This window comes from Podarcis cretensis, assembly GCF_951804945.1.
Source record: "Podarcis cretensis genome assembly, chromosome: 12".
Taxonomy (NCBI): Eukaryota; Metazoa; Chordata; class Lepidosauria; order Squamata; family Lacertidae; genus Podarcis; species Podarcis cretensis.
The window spans coordinates 38,163,762-38,177,607 of NC_137181.1; the positions used below are offsets into that span (position 1 = coordinate 38,163,762).

The following is a 13,846-nucleotide window of genomic DNA, read 5'->3' on the forward strand; positions in this document are numbered from 1 at the left end:
TAGTTGGAAGCCGCCCAGAGTGGCTGGGGAAACCCAGCCAGATGGGCAGGGTTTAAATAAATTATTATTATTATTATTATTATTATTATTATTATTATTATTATTATTATAGCAGGGTGCAGTAGTGGGTAATTGGCCCTGCTCTCCCCCTCTGTACAGTTCTTAAAGGTGTGAAGGAATACCCAAATAAGGCTAAAGGAAACAAGGCGTTGAGGCTCATGGCTGTCCCAGCTTTTCCATTTTCACGATGTCAACATTTGTTTGTAAAGAGCTCTGTTTTTTTCTTCCTTGGGTCTAACCTTGAACTAGGAGGGTGGAATCAGACAACTGAGAATGTCGAAAGCTGCTTCTAGGTGGACATTTCAGTTTGCACTTCGCACCAGACATTTAAAGCACATTTATTCCACTTTAACAGCCATGGCTTCCCCCAAAGAATTCTGGGAATTGTATGTCACCCCCTCACAAAAGTACAATTCACAGCACCCTTAACAAACTACAGTTCCCGCGATTATAATGTTGTTGAGATGCATGGTGTGGATGGAACCCCTTCGGAGTCAACTTGCCACCCCTAGCACCTGCTCCTCAGGAATTCCTTTAAGTCCTGTGGAGAGAGGAGTTTTCTGAGGTGAAAAGAGAATCTCTGAGGGAACTGGCAGAGGTGGAGACTGTCCTCAATAGCACATCTGTGAACATTTTGCATAGTTACATAGACACTTGTAAAAAACAACAACACACAAAACCCTAACTAGCAGAGGGAAAAGCTTGGAACCAGAAGCAATAAAAGTCCTTGAAGCACTCTGTATAACTGTTTATACTGCAGACAGTATGTAATCTCTGAGCCATGTCAGTGGCTTTTAAAAATCATTAACACTCACAGAATAATTCAGCAGAGTTTGGGAAGACGTCTGCAGTGGGATAACAGTTTTCACAGACTCTCATACTGCCCTTCCTGAGTTGGATTGAGGCTCACCCGCTGAATTATAAAGGGATCTTTTGTATGTTTTCCCTCTTGTATTCCTTTCTGCTGGTTCTGTGTTTTCTCACTTCCCCTGATGGATGTCTTTTTCCTGGGTGCCGCATTTGTACAAAGTTATTCAAAGCAAGGGAGGATGAGCTGAAGTACATGTTACAGGATTGGCTTCAGGGAGATGATTCAGATTGCTCATCCCATTTAGGGAATCACCTCCTCTAAATGTAAAATAAATGCTGCAAGTGTATTGCCAAAATGCCACGGGTGAATACACATCAGAAGACGGAAATGTAATTGCGATAGGTATAATGTCTTAATGCATTTATCCCATAGGGCACCTGTTTTATGCAATGCTAAATGAGGTACTTTCCATTTATTTAAACAACACAAAGGCTAGGTTTGTAAGTGTGAGCCGGTTGAGAGTCACCCATTGGATGCAGGGGAAGAATTCAGAGATAATTCTGGCCCTTAAAAGTGTCTCTCACGCTGTAGTACTATGACAACAGTCCCCATATCAGTCACATTTCTTTCCACAATTTTAAAGCTTTCACAAAATTGAGTGCAATTTAAAATTTCAATAATTCCAGGATACATTTATTTTTAAATTTCAAATTTTAAAGTTTGGCTTCTGACATTTGACTCTGAGGGACAGAAAAATATCTTCGCCCGCTCATGATGCTAGAACCCAGGCCATTGATTAAAGATGAACGGTGGAAGATTCGGACAAACAAAAGGAAGTGCACTTCTTCACAAAGCACATGGCTAAACTACAGATTTTGTGACCAGATGAGGGCCACCAACTTGGATGACTTTAAAGCAGCCTTTCTCAACCTGTGGGTCCCCAGATGTTCTTGGACTACAACTCCCATCATCCCTAGCCAGCAAGGCCAGAGCTCAGGGATGATGGGAGTTGTAGTCCAACAACATCTGGGGACCCACAGGTTGAGAACAGCTGCTTTAAAGGGAGATTTGGCAGATCCATAGAGCATAAGGCTATCAACAGCTGCTAGTCATGATGGCATGTTTTAACTCTATGCTACTGGGAATTGCAAGTGGAAGGAATGCTGTTGCCTTCATGCCCTGCTTGTGGACTGCTGGTTGGCCACTGTGAGAACAGGATGCTGATCTGACCCAGCAGTCATAGAATGATAGAATTGTAGAGTGGGAAGGGACCATAAGGGTCATCTAGTCTAACCCCCTGCAATGCAGGAATCTCAGCTAAAGCATCCAGTGGCGTAGCGTGGGTTGTCAGCACCCGGGGCAAGGCAAGTAATTTGCACCCCCTAACCCGTGGATTTGCGCCCCCTAACCCTAACCCCCAGATGTTGCACCCGGTGCGGCCGGGCCCCCCTGCACCCCCCACGCTACGCCACTGAAAGCATCCATGACAGATGGCCACCAACTTCTGCTTAAAAACCTCCCAGGAAGGAGAGTCTACAACCTCCCAGTGGAGCCAGTGTGGTGTAGTGGTTAAGAGTGGTAGTCTCGTAATCTGGTGAACCGGGTTCGCGTCTCCGCTCCTCCACATGCAGCTGCTGGGTGACCTTGGGCTAGTCACACATCTTTGAAGTGTCTCAGCCTCACTCACCTCACAGAGTGTTTGTTGTGGGGGAGGAAGGGAAAGGAGAATGTTAGCCGCTTTGAGACTCCTTCGGGTAGTGATAAAGCGGGATATCAAATCCAAACTCTTCTTCTTCTTCTTCTCCCAAGGGAGGCCGTTCCACTGTCTTCTTATGTGCTCTTCTTATAATAATAAAAATAAAATAATAATAATTTATTATTTATACCCTGCCCATCTGGCTGAGTTTCCCCAGCCACTCTGGGCGGCTCCCAATCGCATGTTAAAAACAATACAGCAATACAGTTCTTACGATACTATTTTTTTTTAAAAAAAAAATCACACATCTTGATGATTTTTTAAAAAGGCAATAATGGCACCATACTCAGTACTTTTATGCTTCGTTTTTATCTAAAATCCTCACATTAAATATAATTGGAATTGTTGGACAAAAGTCAAACTAGGAGAATTTTTGCAAAAACACATTTGAACTATGACAGTTTGCTTGAGGATATTTTTTTCTCCCTGAGTTCAGCTCTAATCTTGTTTGTTAGTTATGCATTGAGCCATTGCTGAGTGATCAGTAAGCTTAGCCTACAGCATTGGATAAGACCCAAACTAGCACAAATCAGGTCTGGGGCATGAATGGTGCGAGCAGCTCAAAGGAAGAGTGGCAATATCTCTTCACCCTTTCTTGCAGCACCTTGGCCTTTTCCTATAGGTCAACCTTTTTAAATGATGGCAATCACAGCCCCAGTTAGAGGACTTACCCAGTCCCCAACCCCCACTACCTAAATAGGCTTAGAATTTAGGCTGTATTCTTAGACACCTACTGGGACTGATCCCATTGGCCTCTGGAACTTTCTTCCAAATAAACATGTTTAGTTTTACATTGTGTGCATGTGTGTGTGTATATATAAGGTAAAGGTACCCCTGCCCATATGGGCCAGTCGTGTCCGACTCTGGGGTTGTGCGCCTATCTCACTTAAGAGGCCGGAGGCCAGCACTGTCCGAAGACACTTCCGGGTCACGTGGCCAGCTTGACAAGCTGCATCTGGCGAGCCAGCGCAGCACACAGAAACGCTGTTTACCTTCCCACTAGTAAGCGGTCCCTATTTATCTACTTGCACCCGGGGGTGCTTTCGAACTGCTAGGTTGGCAGGCGCTGGGACCGATCAATGGGAGCGCACCCCGCCGCGGGGATTCGAACCGCCGACCTGACGATCGGCAAGTCCTAGGCGCTGAGGTTTTACCCACAGCGCCACCCGCATCCCGTGTGTGTGTGTGTGTATATATATATATAGTAAAGGTAAAGGTAAAGGTACCCCTGCCCGTACGGGCCAGTCTTGACAGACTCTGGGGTTGTGCGCCCATCTCACTTAAGAGGCCAGGGGCCAGCGCTGTCCGGAGACACTTCCGGGTCACGTGGCCAGCGTGACATCGCTGCTCTGGCGAGCCAGAGCCGCACAGGGAAACGCCGTTTACCTTCCCGCTGGTAAGCGGTCCCTATTTATCTACTTGCACCCAGAGGTGCTTTCGAACTGCTAGGTTGGCAGGCGCTGGGACCGAGCAGCGGGAGCGCACCCCGCCGCAGGGATTCGAACCGCCGACCTTTCGATCGGCAAGCCCTAGGCGCTGAGGCTTTAACCCACAGCGCCACCTGCGTCCCATATATATATATATATATATTGTCAGGGGTTCAGGAGCAGAAGCACAGGGAAGAGGGGAGATGGAGAGCGAAGGGGAAGAATCTGAGGGCAGCGTAGGAGAAGATGACAGTGGCCCGAGAGATTCCATGAGCCTCTCCAGCGAATCGGAAGATTCACAGAAGGGGGCGCCGGTGGCCAGGGCAAGGGGGGTCCCAAGGGGGACACCCCAGAAGCAAGGGGCCAGCGGGGACTCCCAGAGCAGCAGTTGGAAATCAGGACCAGCTTCCCCACCAGAGCATAGTGGGGGGGAAGAGTCACAGGTATCGGGAGTAGCGTCTCCCCCAGCAGGGAGAGGAGAGGAGTCAGGGCTGACCACGCCTCCATCGGAGAGTCAGACAACGGAGGGGAGGTCAGATCCGGCCAGTATCCCGGAAGAGGGAAGCAGTGACAGAAGTAGTGTAACGGTCAGGAGGAAGGTCACTGGGTTGGCGCGCGAGGCAAGTTCAAATGTACAGGAGCGTGGGACAGCAGAGAATGAGGATTGGGAACCGGGTCCTAAAGCCCGCCGGAGGCAGGGGGAGGAGCTAAGCGACTCAGCGTCAGAGGAGTCCAGAAAGGGGAATACCCCAGCGGGTAGGAGGACCCAGAGGAGAAGAGAGCAGCGGAAAAGGTGGAGCAGGGCTAGGATCTTAAACTGGTGTCAGAGGGGAGGAGATTCAGACGGGACTTCGCCGATCTAGGGTTTAAGACGTAGGGCTGCGCGCTACGGCTTTGAAATGGAAATTGAACTTCAATAAAGACTTTTGTACATTACGACAGCCTAGCGTTGGTCCTCTGTGAGCTGGGACCTAGAGGCAGCTCTGACATATATATATATATATATATATATATATATATATATATATATATAGTGTGTTCTGAGTGGGATTGTACAGTATTTAGGAAACAAAGATACATTTGCTTAATCTAGTTTAACATCAGGTTAGTCAGCCTGTAATTTAGGATGCATCTATTTTTTTTCTCTTCTCTCATCTCATTAGTTTTTGCTCTGACAGAGATGTTGTCAGGTGAAAAAAAAACCTGTTTCATCACCCACCTAGCCCCTCAGGAAATCCAAATTCCTTAAAGTTAGATGGTTTATTCTAAGATTTTCTAATGAAAAAGAGAAATGATATATGAGTGGGAGAGACTTTCCCCTTTAGACATGCTTTCCCATCAGGCATTCATCTTTTCCACCCCCTTACCTTCCTTGTTTTTCTGGCAAAGTTATTTCATGTCATCTGCATTTGAAAAGAATCGTAGCCATAGTTGCCCCATAGCAAACCCAGGTGCAGTATGCTTAAACTTCATTAAATTCCCCCACCCACCCCTTACTTTTTTCATACATTATCTATGTTCTTACCAGGGAGCAGTTTATTCCACACACACCCACCCTGCTCCCAGTAATATGCATTAAGATCAGATACTGGGAGAGTGAACAGCAAGAAACCAGTGAAAAGCAGTTTCAAACAAAAAAAGGGGATTTTTCTTTACATAATCATGGAAAACAGGTATGTATTCTTCTATGAAAATACAACAACCATAATAATAATAATAATAATAATAATAATAATAATAATAATAATATTTATGCTCCGCCCATCTGGCTGGGATAGAGCAGCCTTCCCTCAGACTTCTAGAAGATTCAAGCTACAATTCACATTAACCTTGACCATTGGACTTGAGTGAAGTTGATGGGAGTTGTAGTCCAAAACATATGGGTGCCCCCAGTGCCAGAATCCTGCTTCCTACGGCCATCCCTTTGCCATAGCCTGGAACTCCCATATGAGTCAAGCCCCTCGAAAAGGGCTTAAGGGCTCTTCCACTCCGTGTGAATAATAGCTCTGGCAGAAGCTTTCGTTTAGGCATTTCAATGGTTCATAACCATTTCCCTGTGTCTTGGCTTCTGCAGCAGAACTGCATCGTAAAGGAAGGTGCCATGCCAAACCTACTCCTACTGTTGACACTGCAGGGGAGATTGTCACAGAGTCCTTTGCCTTTGTTTCAGCTTGGAAGAGTGAGTGCCTAATAGACGCCGAGTGTAGGTGGGCTTTAGATCAGAAGTTGTGCTAGGGACCAGAAGGTAAAAAACATTGATTTAGTCAGGGCCTCCCATCGTCTGTCTAGCCTGGAAGCATTAACCACAAAGATTGGGCATATCAAATTCTAAATGGCCCTGGCACTACCAGTTGCAACCAGTGACATGAAAACTCATCACCGGTTACCCACATTCCATGTGATGATGGCTCATAGGCAGTGCAACAGGGAGGAAGAATGCCTTCTACCAACAGGCTGGTGGTTTTGTTCTTGTTTTGGTAGCATCACCATGGCAATTGTATCCTTAGTACTTTAGGCTCCTAGGACTATTTAGCTTAGGAATAGGAAACCTGGTGAGCACCAACATGACCAGCGGTCAGGGATAATGGGAGTTGTAGTCCATCAATATATGGAGGGTAAAAGGTTCCCTATATCTGAATAATGTTACCCTGCTAGGAAACAAGATGACAAGACTATGTCAGCTTTCATGCTCACTGATCAATCTGGTGCACAGCTGAGGAGTCTTCAGATGCTTAGCTTGATGAGTAGAAACTTTCTATTTCAGCTGGGACCATGTTATCCACCCACAACAGTATAAAACATTCCAGAAATGTTAAATGCAGATACATATTACACACCCCTTCAACTGGCACTGTCAGGGCCTTAATCCCTTAAGATCATGATTGTGAACAACAGGTAAAAATAAAGTTCATTCAAGTTGGCTATGGGTTTTAGTGTGTTTTTGGTTAACTGTGCAGTAAGGCAATTCTGCTACATGCAATCTAATCCTTCTATGCTCGTGTTTTCTGGGGTATTAAGGCAACCCCCCACAACCCACCAGCTGCCCAGGACACAGATTGTCTAATACACTTGAGTAATGATGTGACAAGTCGGTGGAAATAAAAACTTTGTCAAAATAAAAAAGGAAAAGAAAGTGAGAGAGATCTGAACCCCTCTGTGGTGTGATAGGCAGCCTTTGTTTCAGCACTCGTGTTGCTCCTATTTCTCTGATTTTGTTATCATTGCATGGAAGTAAAACATGGCTAATATATAACTTCACTGAAGCGCTCCAGCTGAACAAGCCAAATTCCTGTTATTAAATGTACAGCAGACTAAACAGTTTTGTTAAATATCAGGCATCAAATTACACCCTTTGGATCTCTGCTTGTCACATATCCACACTGTAGATTAATCACATTTGTTATGGTTTAGTTTGAAAGACTTTGATTTTTTTAAAAGAAGAAGAAGAAGAAGAAAATCTATAGCTATTCTCTGAAGCTGTTTGTTATTGCTAAGCAATACCATTTTTAAAAAATGGTCTGACAAATAATAGTTAAAAACCCATATTTTGTTTAACAAGTCTGATGTATGATTGAAATAATACAGTTCCTTTCCGCTTTCTAAGGATCCGTTAAGTTTAGAGTTCCTTCATAGAAGCAAACATCTTTAAGTTAGAATCCGTCTTGAAAAACGTTGCATGCTGTGGTTCACTTTTTAATATATGCATATAAAATTGTGCTATTCTTTACAAACAGTTAGGAAAATCTCTTGTTTTCTATAAAAGGCTCTGGGACCACTCAAACAATCTACAGCCGTAGGTGTTTCCTGAAAGCCTTTGGTGGTGTTAAACATTGTACAGCACTCTTTCGTTCAGGACAAAATTGCTCGTATAACTCAGAATTTAGGATGATACCCCCCCCACACACACTATTGTTGCAATCAGCTCCTTTTGTTCTTTAATGTTTGCTAAAAATACTAGAGCAGCTGAATGAATAGCAGGCAGAGGGGGGTGATATTTTATTGGTTGCAGCAGTCCCAGATAAATTAGGCTGATCAAGTTGCATTGGCTTCACACACATTAAGAGCAAACTGGGCATAAGAAAAGGAGATACGTAGGTATTGCAGGAGGTTCATTGACATGGACTCTCGCTGGCAAGCTGTCATTCTCTATATAAATTTTATTTTTATTTTTTTAAAAAAATTGTGGTTTTAACATTTGTCCATCCTCCTCTATTTCACCAGTTCCTTAGTTTAATAGACTAACAGTCCAGTCCTAACCACATCTAATAAGTACATTCTGAATTCAATGGGGTTTTCTCCTAGGTAAAGTAGGGTTGGGATTGAAGCCTTAGATGATGATCCCTTTTTAGGTAGAGAGGTCCTTTTCCATTTTCTTTCGTATAAAGTGCTCTTAACCCCCTTTAAACATTGACTATGCATGTGAACAAATAAGGCACATCTGTCTACAGAGCAACTTCCATCAGTGCATTGGGTTTTTGTTTTGGAGTACAAAACCATCACAGCAGTTACGAATAGTGTTGGCAACCGTTGAAGTTAAAACAACAATGTCTGGCTTGTGTGGGGGGCCTGGGGCTTTGTGTCTGGGGTCCCAGCTGGGCCAGGAGATATAGCTTGCATATAGGGTAGACACCGAAAATTTTATTTATTTATTTATTTATTTATTTATTCATACATACATACATACATACATACATATATACATACATACCTCACCCATCTGGCTGGGTTTCTCCAGCCACTCTGGGTGGCTTCCAGCAGAATATTAAAATACAATGATTCATCAACTATTAAAAGCTTCCCTAAACAGGACTGCCTTCAGATGTCTTCTAAAAGTCGAATAGTTGTTTATTTCCTTGACATCTGATGGGAGGGTGTTCCATAGGGCAGGTGCCACTACTGAGAAGGCCCTCTGCCTTGTTCCCTGTAACTTCACTTTTCACAGTGAGGGAACCGCCAGAAGGCCCTCGGCGCTGGACCTCAGTGTCCGAGCTGAAAGATGGGGTTGGAGATGCTCCTTCAGGTATACTGGGCGGAGGCCGTTTAGGGCTTTAAAGGTCAGCACCAACACTTTGAATTATGCTTGGAAATGTACTGGGAGCCAATGTAGGTCTTTCAAGACCAGTGTTATGTGGTCTCGGTGGCCGCTCCCAGTCACCAGTGTAGCTGCAGCATTCTGAATTAGTTGTAGTTTCCGAGTTACCTTCAAAGGTAGCCCCACGTAGAGCAGGCTTCACAAACCTAGTGCCTTCCAGATGTTTGGGGCTACATTCTCACTAAGGGCGATGGCAGTTTTAATTGAAAATAGCTAGAATATACTAGGTTAGCAAAGGACAAGCAAAAGTATAATAATAATAATAATAATAATAATAATAATAATAATAATAATTTATTATTTGTACCCCGCCCATCTGGCTGGGTTTCCCCAGCCACTCTGGGCAGTTTCCATAGAAACCAAAAATACACTAAAATATCACAGATTAAAAACTTCCCTGAACAGGGCTGCCTTAAGATGCCTTCTGAATGTCAGGTAGTTATTTATTGCCATATAAAGTATAAAGCCATTGCTCATGTATATGAGTCCTTTGTTAGCAAGCAGGGCCATCCTTGTGTGATATCAGGCCCAAAAAGATCACCAAAGCAGTCTAGACTTGGCTGCTTCTCAGAAAGCAGAAAATAATTTACATGCAGATCAGTTAACTCAAGAAAAGCCACAGACCGCAGGTTAAGTCACATATACATATGATATACCATATTTTTCCGTCTATAAGATGCCCCCATGTATAAGATGGCCCCTATTTTGGGGGACTCAGATTTAAGAAAATCCACCCTCAGCACTATCCATGTATAAGACACCCCCTAATTTTGGACATTATTTTTAGGGGGGAAAACCTAGTCTTATACACGGAAAAATATGGTAGTTATGGTAGGAAAGATGCCAACTCTTTTCTTCTCCATAATGCTATGTACACACACAGAACAAAAAGTCACCCATGTGACATAAACCTAACCTAGCTGCTCCTGCTCTTATTTCCCATGCTATATTTGCTAAGTACAGCCCCACAGTGCTGCTTTGGAGAGCCAGGATGCGGTCGTTTGAGAGAATGTTGAATCCTTTCTTCTAATGCTCCTTTCTCCAGTGTAAAACACCCTATGTGCTATTGTGTGTGTGTGTGTGAGAGAGAGAGAGAGAGAGAGAGAGAGAGAGAGAGAGAGAGATGAGTAAACCTATGAGTGTGTGTACAGAAAGTATATAGAACAGCCTTTCTCAACCTTGGATCCCCAGATGCTGTTGGACTACAACTCCCATCATCCCTGACCGTTCATCCTGCTAGCTAGGGATGATGGGAGTTTGGGTCCTCAACATATGGGGACCCAAAGTTGAGAAAGGCTGCTGTAGAGTGTGCTAGCTCCACCTCATCCTTCCCTGCCACTTATGTTGCCTTCCAACCTATGGAGGCCGGTTCATTAGGACAAATAGGACACTGCCTCACCAGCCTTAGCACTGATTCTTCCAAGCCTCCCACCCCACCCCCGGCCTTCGTACGTACTTACAAGTCCAGTGGGTGGACTGCCTTGTCTGCTTCTTCCTCCTTAAGTCTCAGTTTTATCCTTGTAGAAATGAGCAGAGAAGAGGATGGTGAATTAGTTGGTTCTGCATGCCATGACTGCTCTTGGCTTCCCTGCCTACCAGTCCCAATGGGGTTACCAACCACCACTGCTTCCAGCTTCTGTCTGCCTGAAGGGGAAAGCCTCCTAAATTTGTGGACACTTTCTGATTTTCCACGAGTGCAGAAGTTTCTGCATTTCAGACAGTTGTCTTCCATGAGAAGAAGACAGTAGAAACGGGTGGAGAAGGGTGGGTTTAACATGCTCATAAACGGTGCTGCCTTCGCTCATGTGTTTGTTTCCATCTTTGTAACACCTGAACAAACATATTAAGAAACAGAAACAAAAATAAAGGATACAGCTTTCTTCGCCATCTTTTAAGGATAGCCTCCTTTTGTATTTTAGTTTAGGGATTGGGGAAGCACTATATATATATATATATATATATATATATATATATATATATATGCAAATAGATCTATTTGTCTTATACTTTTAAAAACCTTTTTTTTAAAAAAAAAAAAACACTTTATGGGAGATGCCTCTGGTACAATGTACACAAAATAACAATGGCTTCTCTGTGTTGGTTTTGCATCTTGTTATATTAATATGCTGAAATATATTATGTTACAATACCTTGTTCTTAACTGCAAAAAATACCCACTGCAGTTCCTTTTGATATTTCTCCTCAGACCAAACTCCGACACCAACCCGGTTCCTAAAGAACTGTGATGACGTGGGACTCTTCAATGATATAGACTGTTCCTTAGAGCATGAGTTTAGAAAGGCACAAGAAGAAGAGAACAATAAAAGGGTATGACTTTGTAGTATGGAAACATGCCCCCCCCCCGCCCCTTCCAATATGCTGTGTGAAAGCAGAGAGAACACTATGACATGACTGAGGGGGAAGGACACACACACAACCCTTTAGACTGGAAACTAGGTGGCACTATAGATTGTGACATGTTTTCTAGCTTGCATTAACTGCTAAAACTGAGGAGACAACCTGTGATGAAGCTACTGAAGGAGCAGACATTTACAAAGGTGATTTGAAGAGGAGCACCACACTTAAAACAAGGGCATTTCACAAAAGAACAGAGGGGTCATATCAAGTGCTGTGGTTCAGCTCAGCAATGGAGCTTCACTCACCTCTCCTCTCCCTTGCTTCCCCCTGGGCACCCTCAAAATATGCTCCATAGGGTTGTGGGGCCCTCCAGAGCAGTTTTTGGGGGTGCACAAGAAGATGAGAGGAAAGGGAAGTGCTGTGCAAATTGAACTAAGTTTACAGTGATGGGGGGAACCCAGAATATATATATATATACACACACACACACACACACACACACACACACACACACACACACACAGTGGTACCTCGGGTTAAGTACTTAATTCATTCCGGAGGTCTGTACTTAACCTGAAACTGTTCTTAACCTGAAGCACCACTTTAGCTAATGGGGCCTCCTGCTGCCGGAGGACGATTTCTGTTCTCATCCTGAAGCAAAGTTCTTAACCTGAAGCACTATTTCTGGGTTAGTGGAGTCTGCAACCTGAAGCGTATGTAACCTGAAGCATATGTAACCCGAGGTACCACTGTACACACACACACACACACACATTTCCAGTATGTGGGACTGTACCCTAAATCTCTGAACTTTCCAAAATGTATCTGTGGTGGGCTTAAGGATATGGAAAGTTCATAATTTTTCCCTTTTAATATACCTTAGAATCATAGAATTGTGGAGTTAAAAGAGATCCTAAGGGTCATTTGGTCCAACCCCCTGCAGTTCAGGAATCTCAGCGAAAGCCTCCATGGCAGAGGACCATCCAACCTCTGCTTAAAATCCTCCAACATAGAGTCCTCCACCTCCCAAGGGAGACCGTTCCACCTTGTGTTATATCTTGTGGTTTTGTTTCTATCTTTGCCAATTTGCAGTCAAAAATAGGTTGTAGATGACGCTGACGTATTCACATTAATTCTAAATCAAGTTTACATCAACGAGAGAGAATTTTAATTTATAAGCATGGTAAAATTGCCTCTATTGTTTGAAAAGGATTGTGTCTATTAGCATATTTTATTGTTTTAATTTTTACTGCAATCTATATTATTCATCCATGGGACACTATGCTTTGCTAGTATGTAATGGGATTGTTTATTTCTTTCATAAAATTTATATACTACCTGATTGTAGCAAAACCCTCAAAGTGGTTTACAAAAAAAGATAAAACAATAAAATTACCGCTAACAAAATGACAACCGCCATTTAAAACATACAGAAAGTTAAAACAATGTTAAATTCATACAAGCTTTCTAAACAACTGGATTGGAAGGAAGCTGCCAGTGTTGGGAAAGGGTTTGCCTGTGGGTTGGATCGCACCTGCCTGCATCTCTCCTTCCAGGTAAGTGAGCCTTTTGGGGTAGAGTAGGAATCGCTCCTGCTCTTTCGAGCCTGTGGAGGAAATGCAACAGGCATGCTGCTGGGCACACAAAGTGGAGAAATGGAAGAGGAGGAGAGCAGCAGGGAATTGGCTGCCTGCACCCTGCCCCTTCCAGCCACAAAATGTGAGCACTTCCTTTGGGGTAATTAGCCACCTTCTTTAAGGAGCAAAGATCCTTTGCCACGTTCTCATCCAAATCATTTCCTGGGTTGGAGATGGGGAGGAATGACGAGTTTTGTCCCAGGTGACAGCTGGGGTGTGGGTCATGCCTGATATTGTTATGCCGTAGATGTTTCCTAGTTCAATGTCCCTTGACCTGGATTGCAGAAGACCTTCTGATAGTGCTTTACAGTTTATGTTGGGTTGCTGGTTGTGCCTAGAGTGTTTCAGATTTTTTAATATGTGTCTGAGAAGTGTTGAAGGGAACAGAAGTGGCTTTTTAAAAATCTCAGTGACTGTACAGCCCAGGGGAGTAGGATTCCATCATAAGATGCCATGTGCTTGCATATGGTTCTACTTTCTGCTTTACTATAAAGTCTCATGTCCCTTGGCAGATTTGGGCTGTGTGAGCCAGTGTGTCAGGCTTTCAGAAGAAGGTTTGAGGCTCTGATAGGGTTTTGAGTCCTCCTTCCTCCTTCCCAAAGCCTAGTTAACACTTTCCCAGCATTGGGAAGGAGGTGGGAGGGCTCTCGGACCCTGCCAGAGCCCTTGAACCTCTTTCCCAAACCCCAGCACTTCCTTACCCTG

The 13,846-nt window shown here is 43.9% G+C and overlaps 1 protein-coding gene across 8 annotated transcripts in view; it reads left to right on the forward strand.

Annotated features, from left to right (window-relative positions):
* CREB5 (cAMP responsive element binding protein 5) overlaps nt 1-13,846 on the forward strand; it is a 266,685-nt gene that overhangs the window by 67,765 nt on the left and 185,074 nt on the right. For 7 of the 8 annotated variants that reach the window (XM_079948043.1, XM_079948042.1, XM_079948045.1 and 4 more), the window contains exon 5: nt 11,353-11,474. The exons of the other annotated variant lie outside the window; for it this stretch is intronic. In XM_079948043.1, the coding sequence (XP_079804169.1) occupies nt 11,353-11,474 (122 nt within the window). The remainder of the gene's footprint in view (nt 1-11,352; nt 11,475-13,846) is intronic. 8 annotated transcript variants of the gene reach the window in all.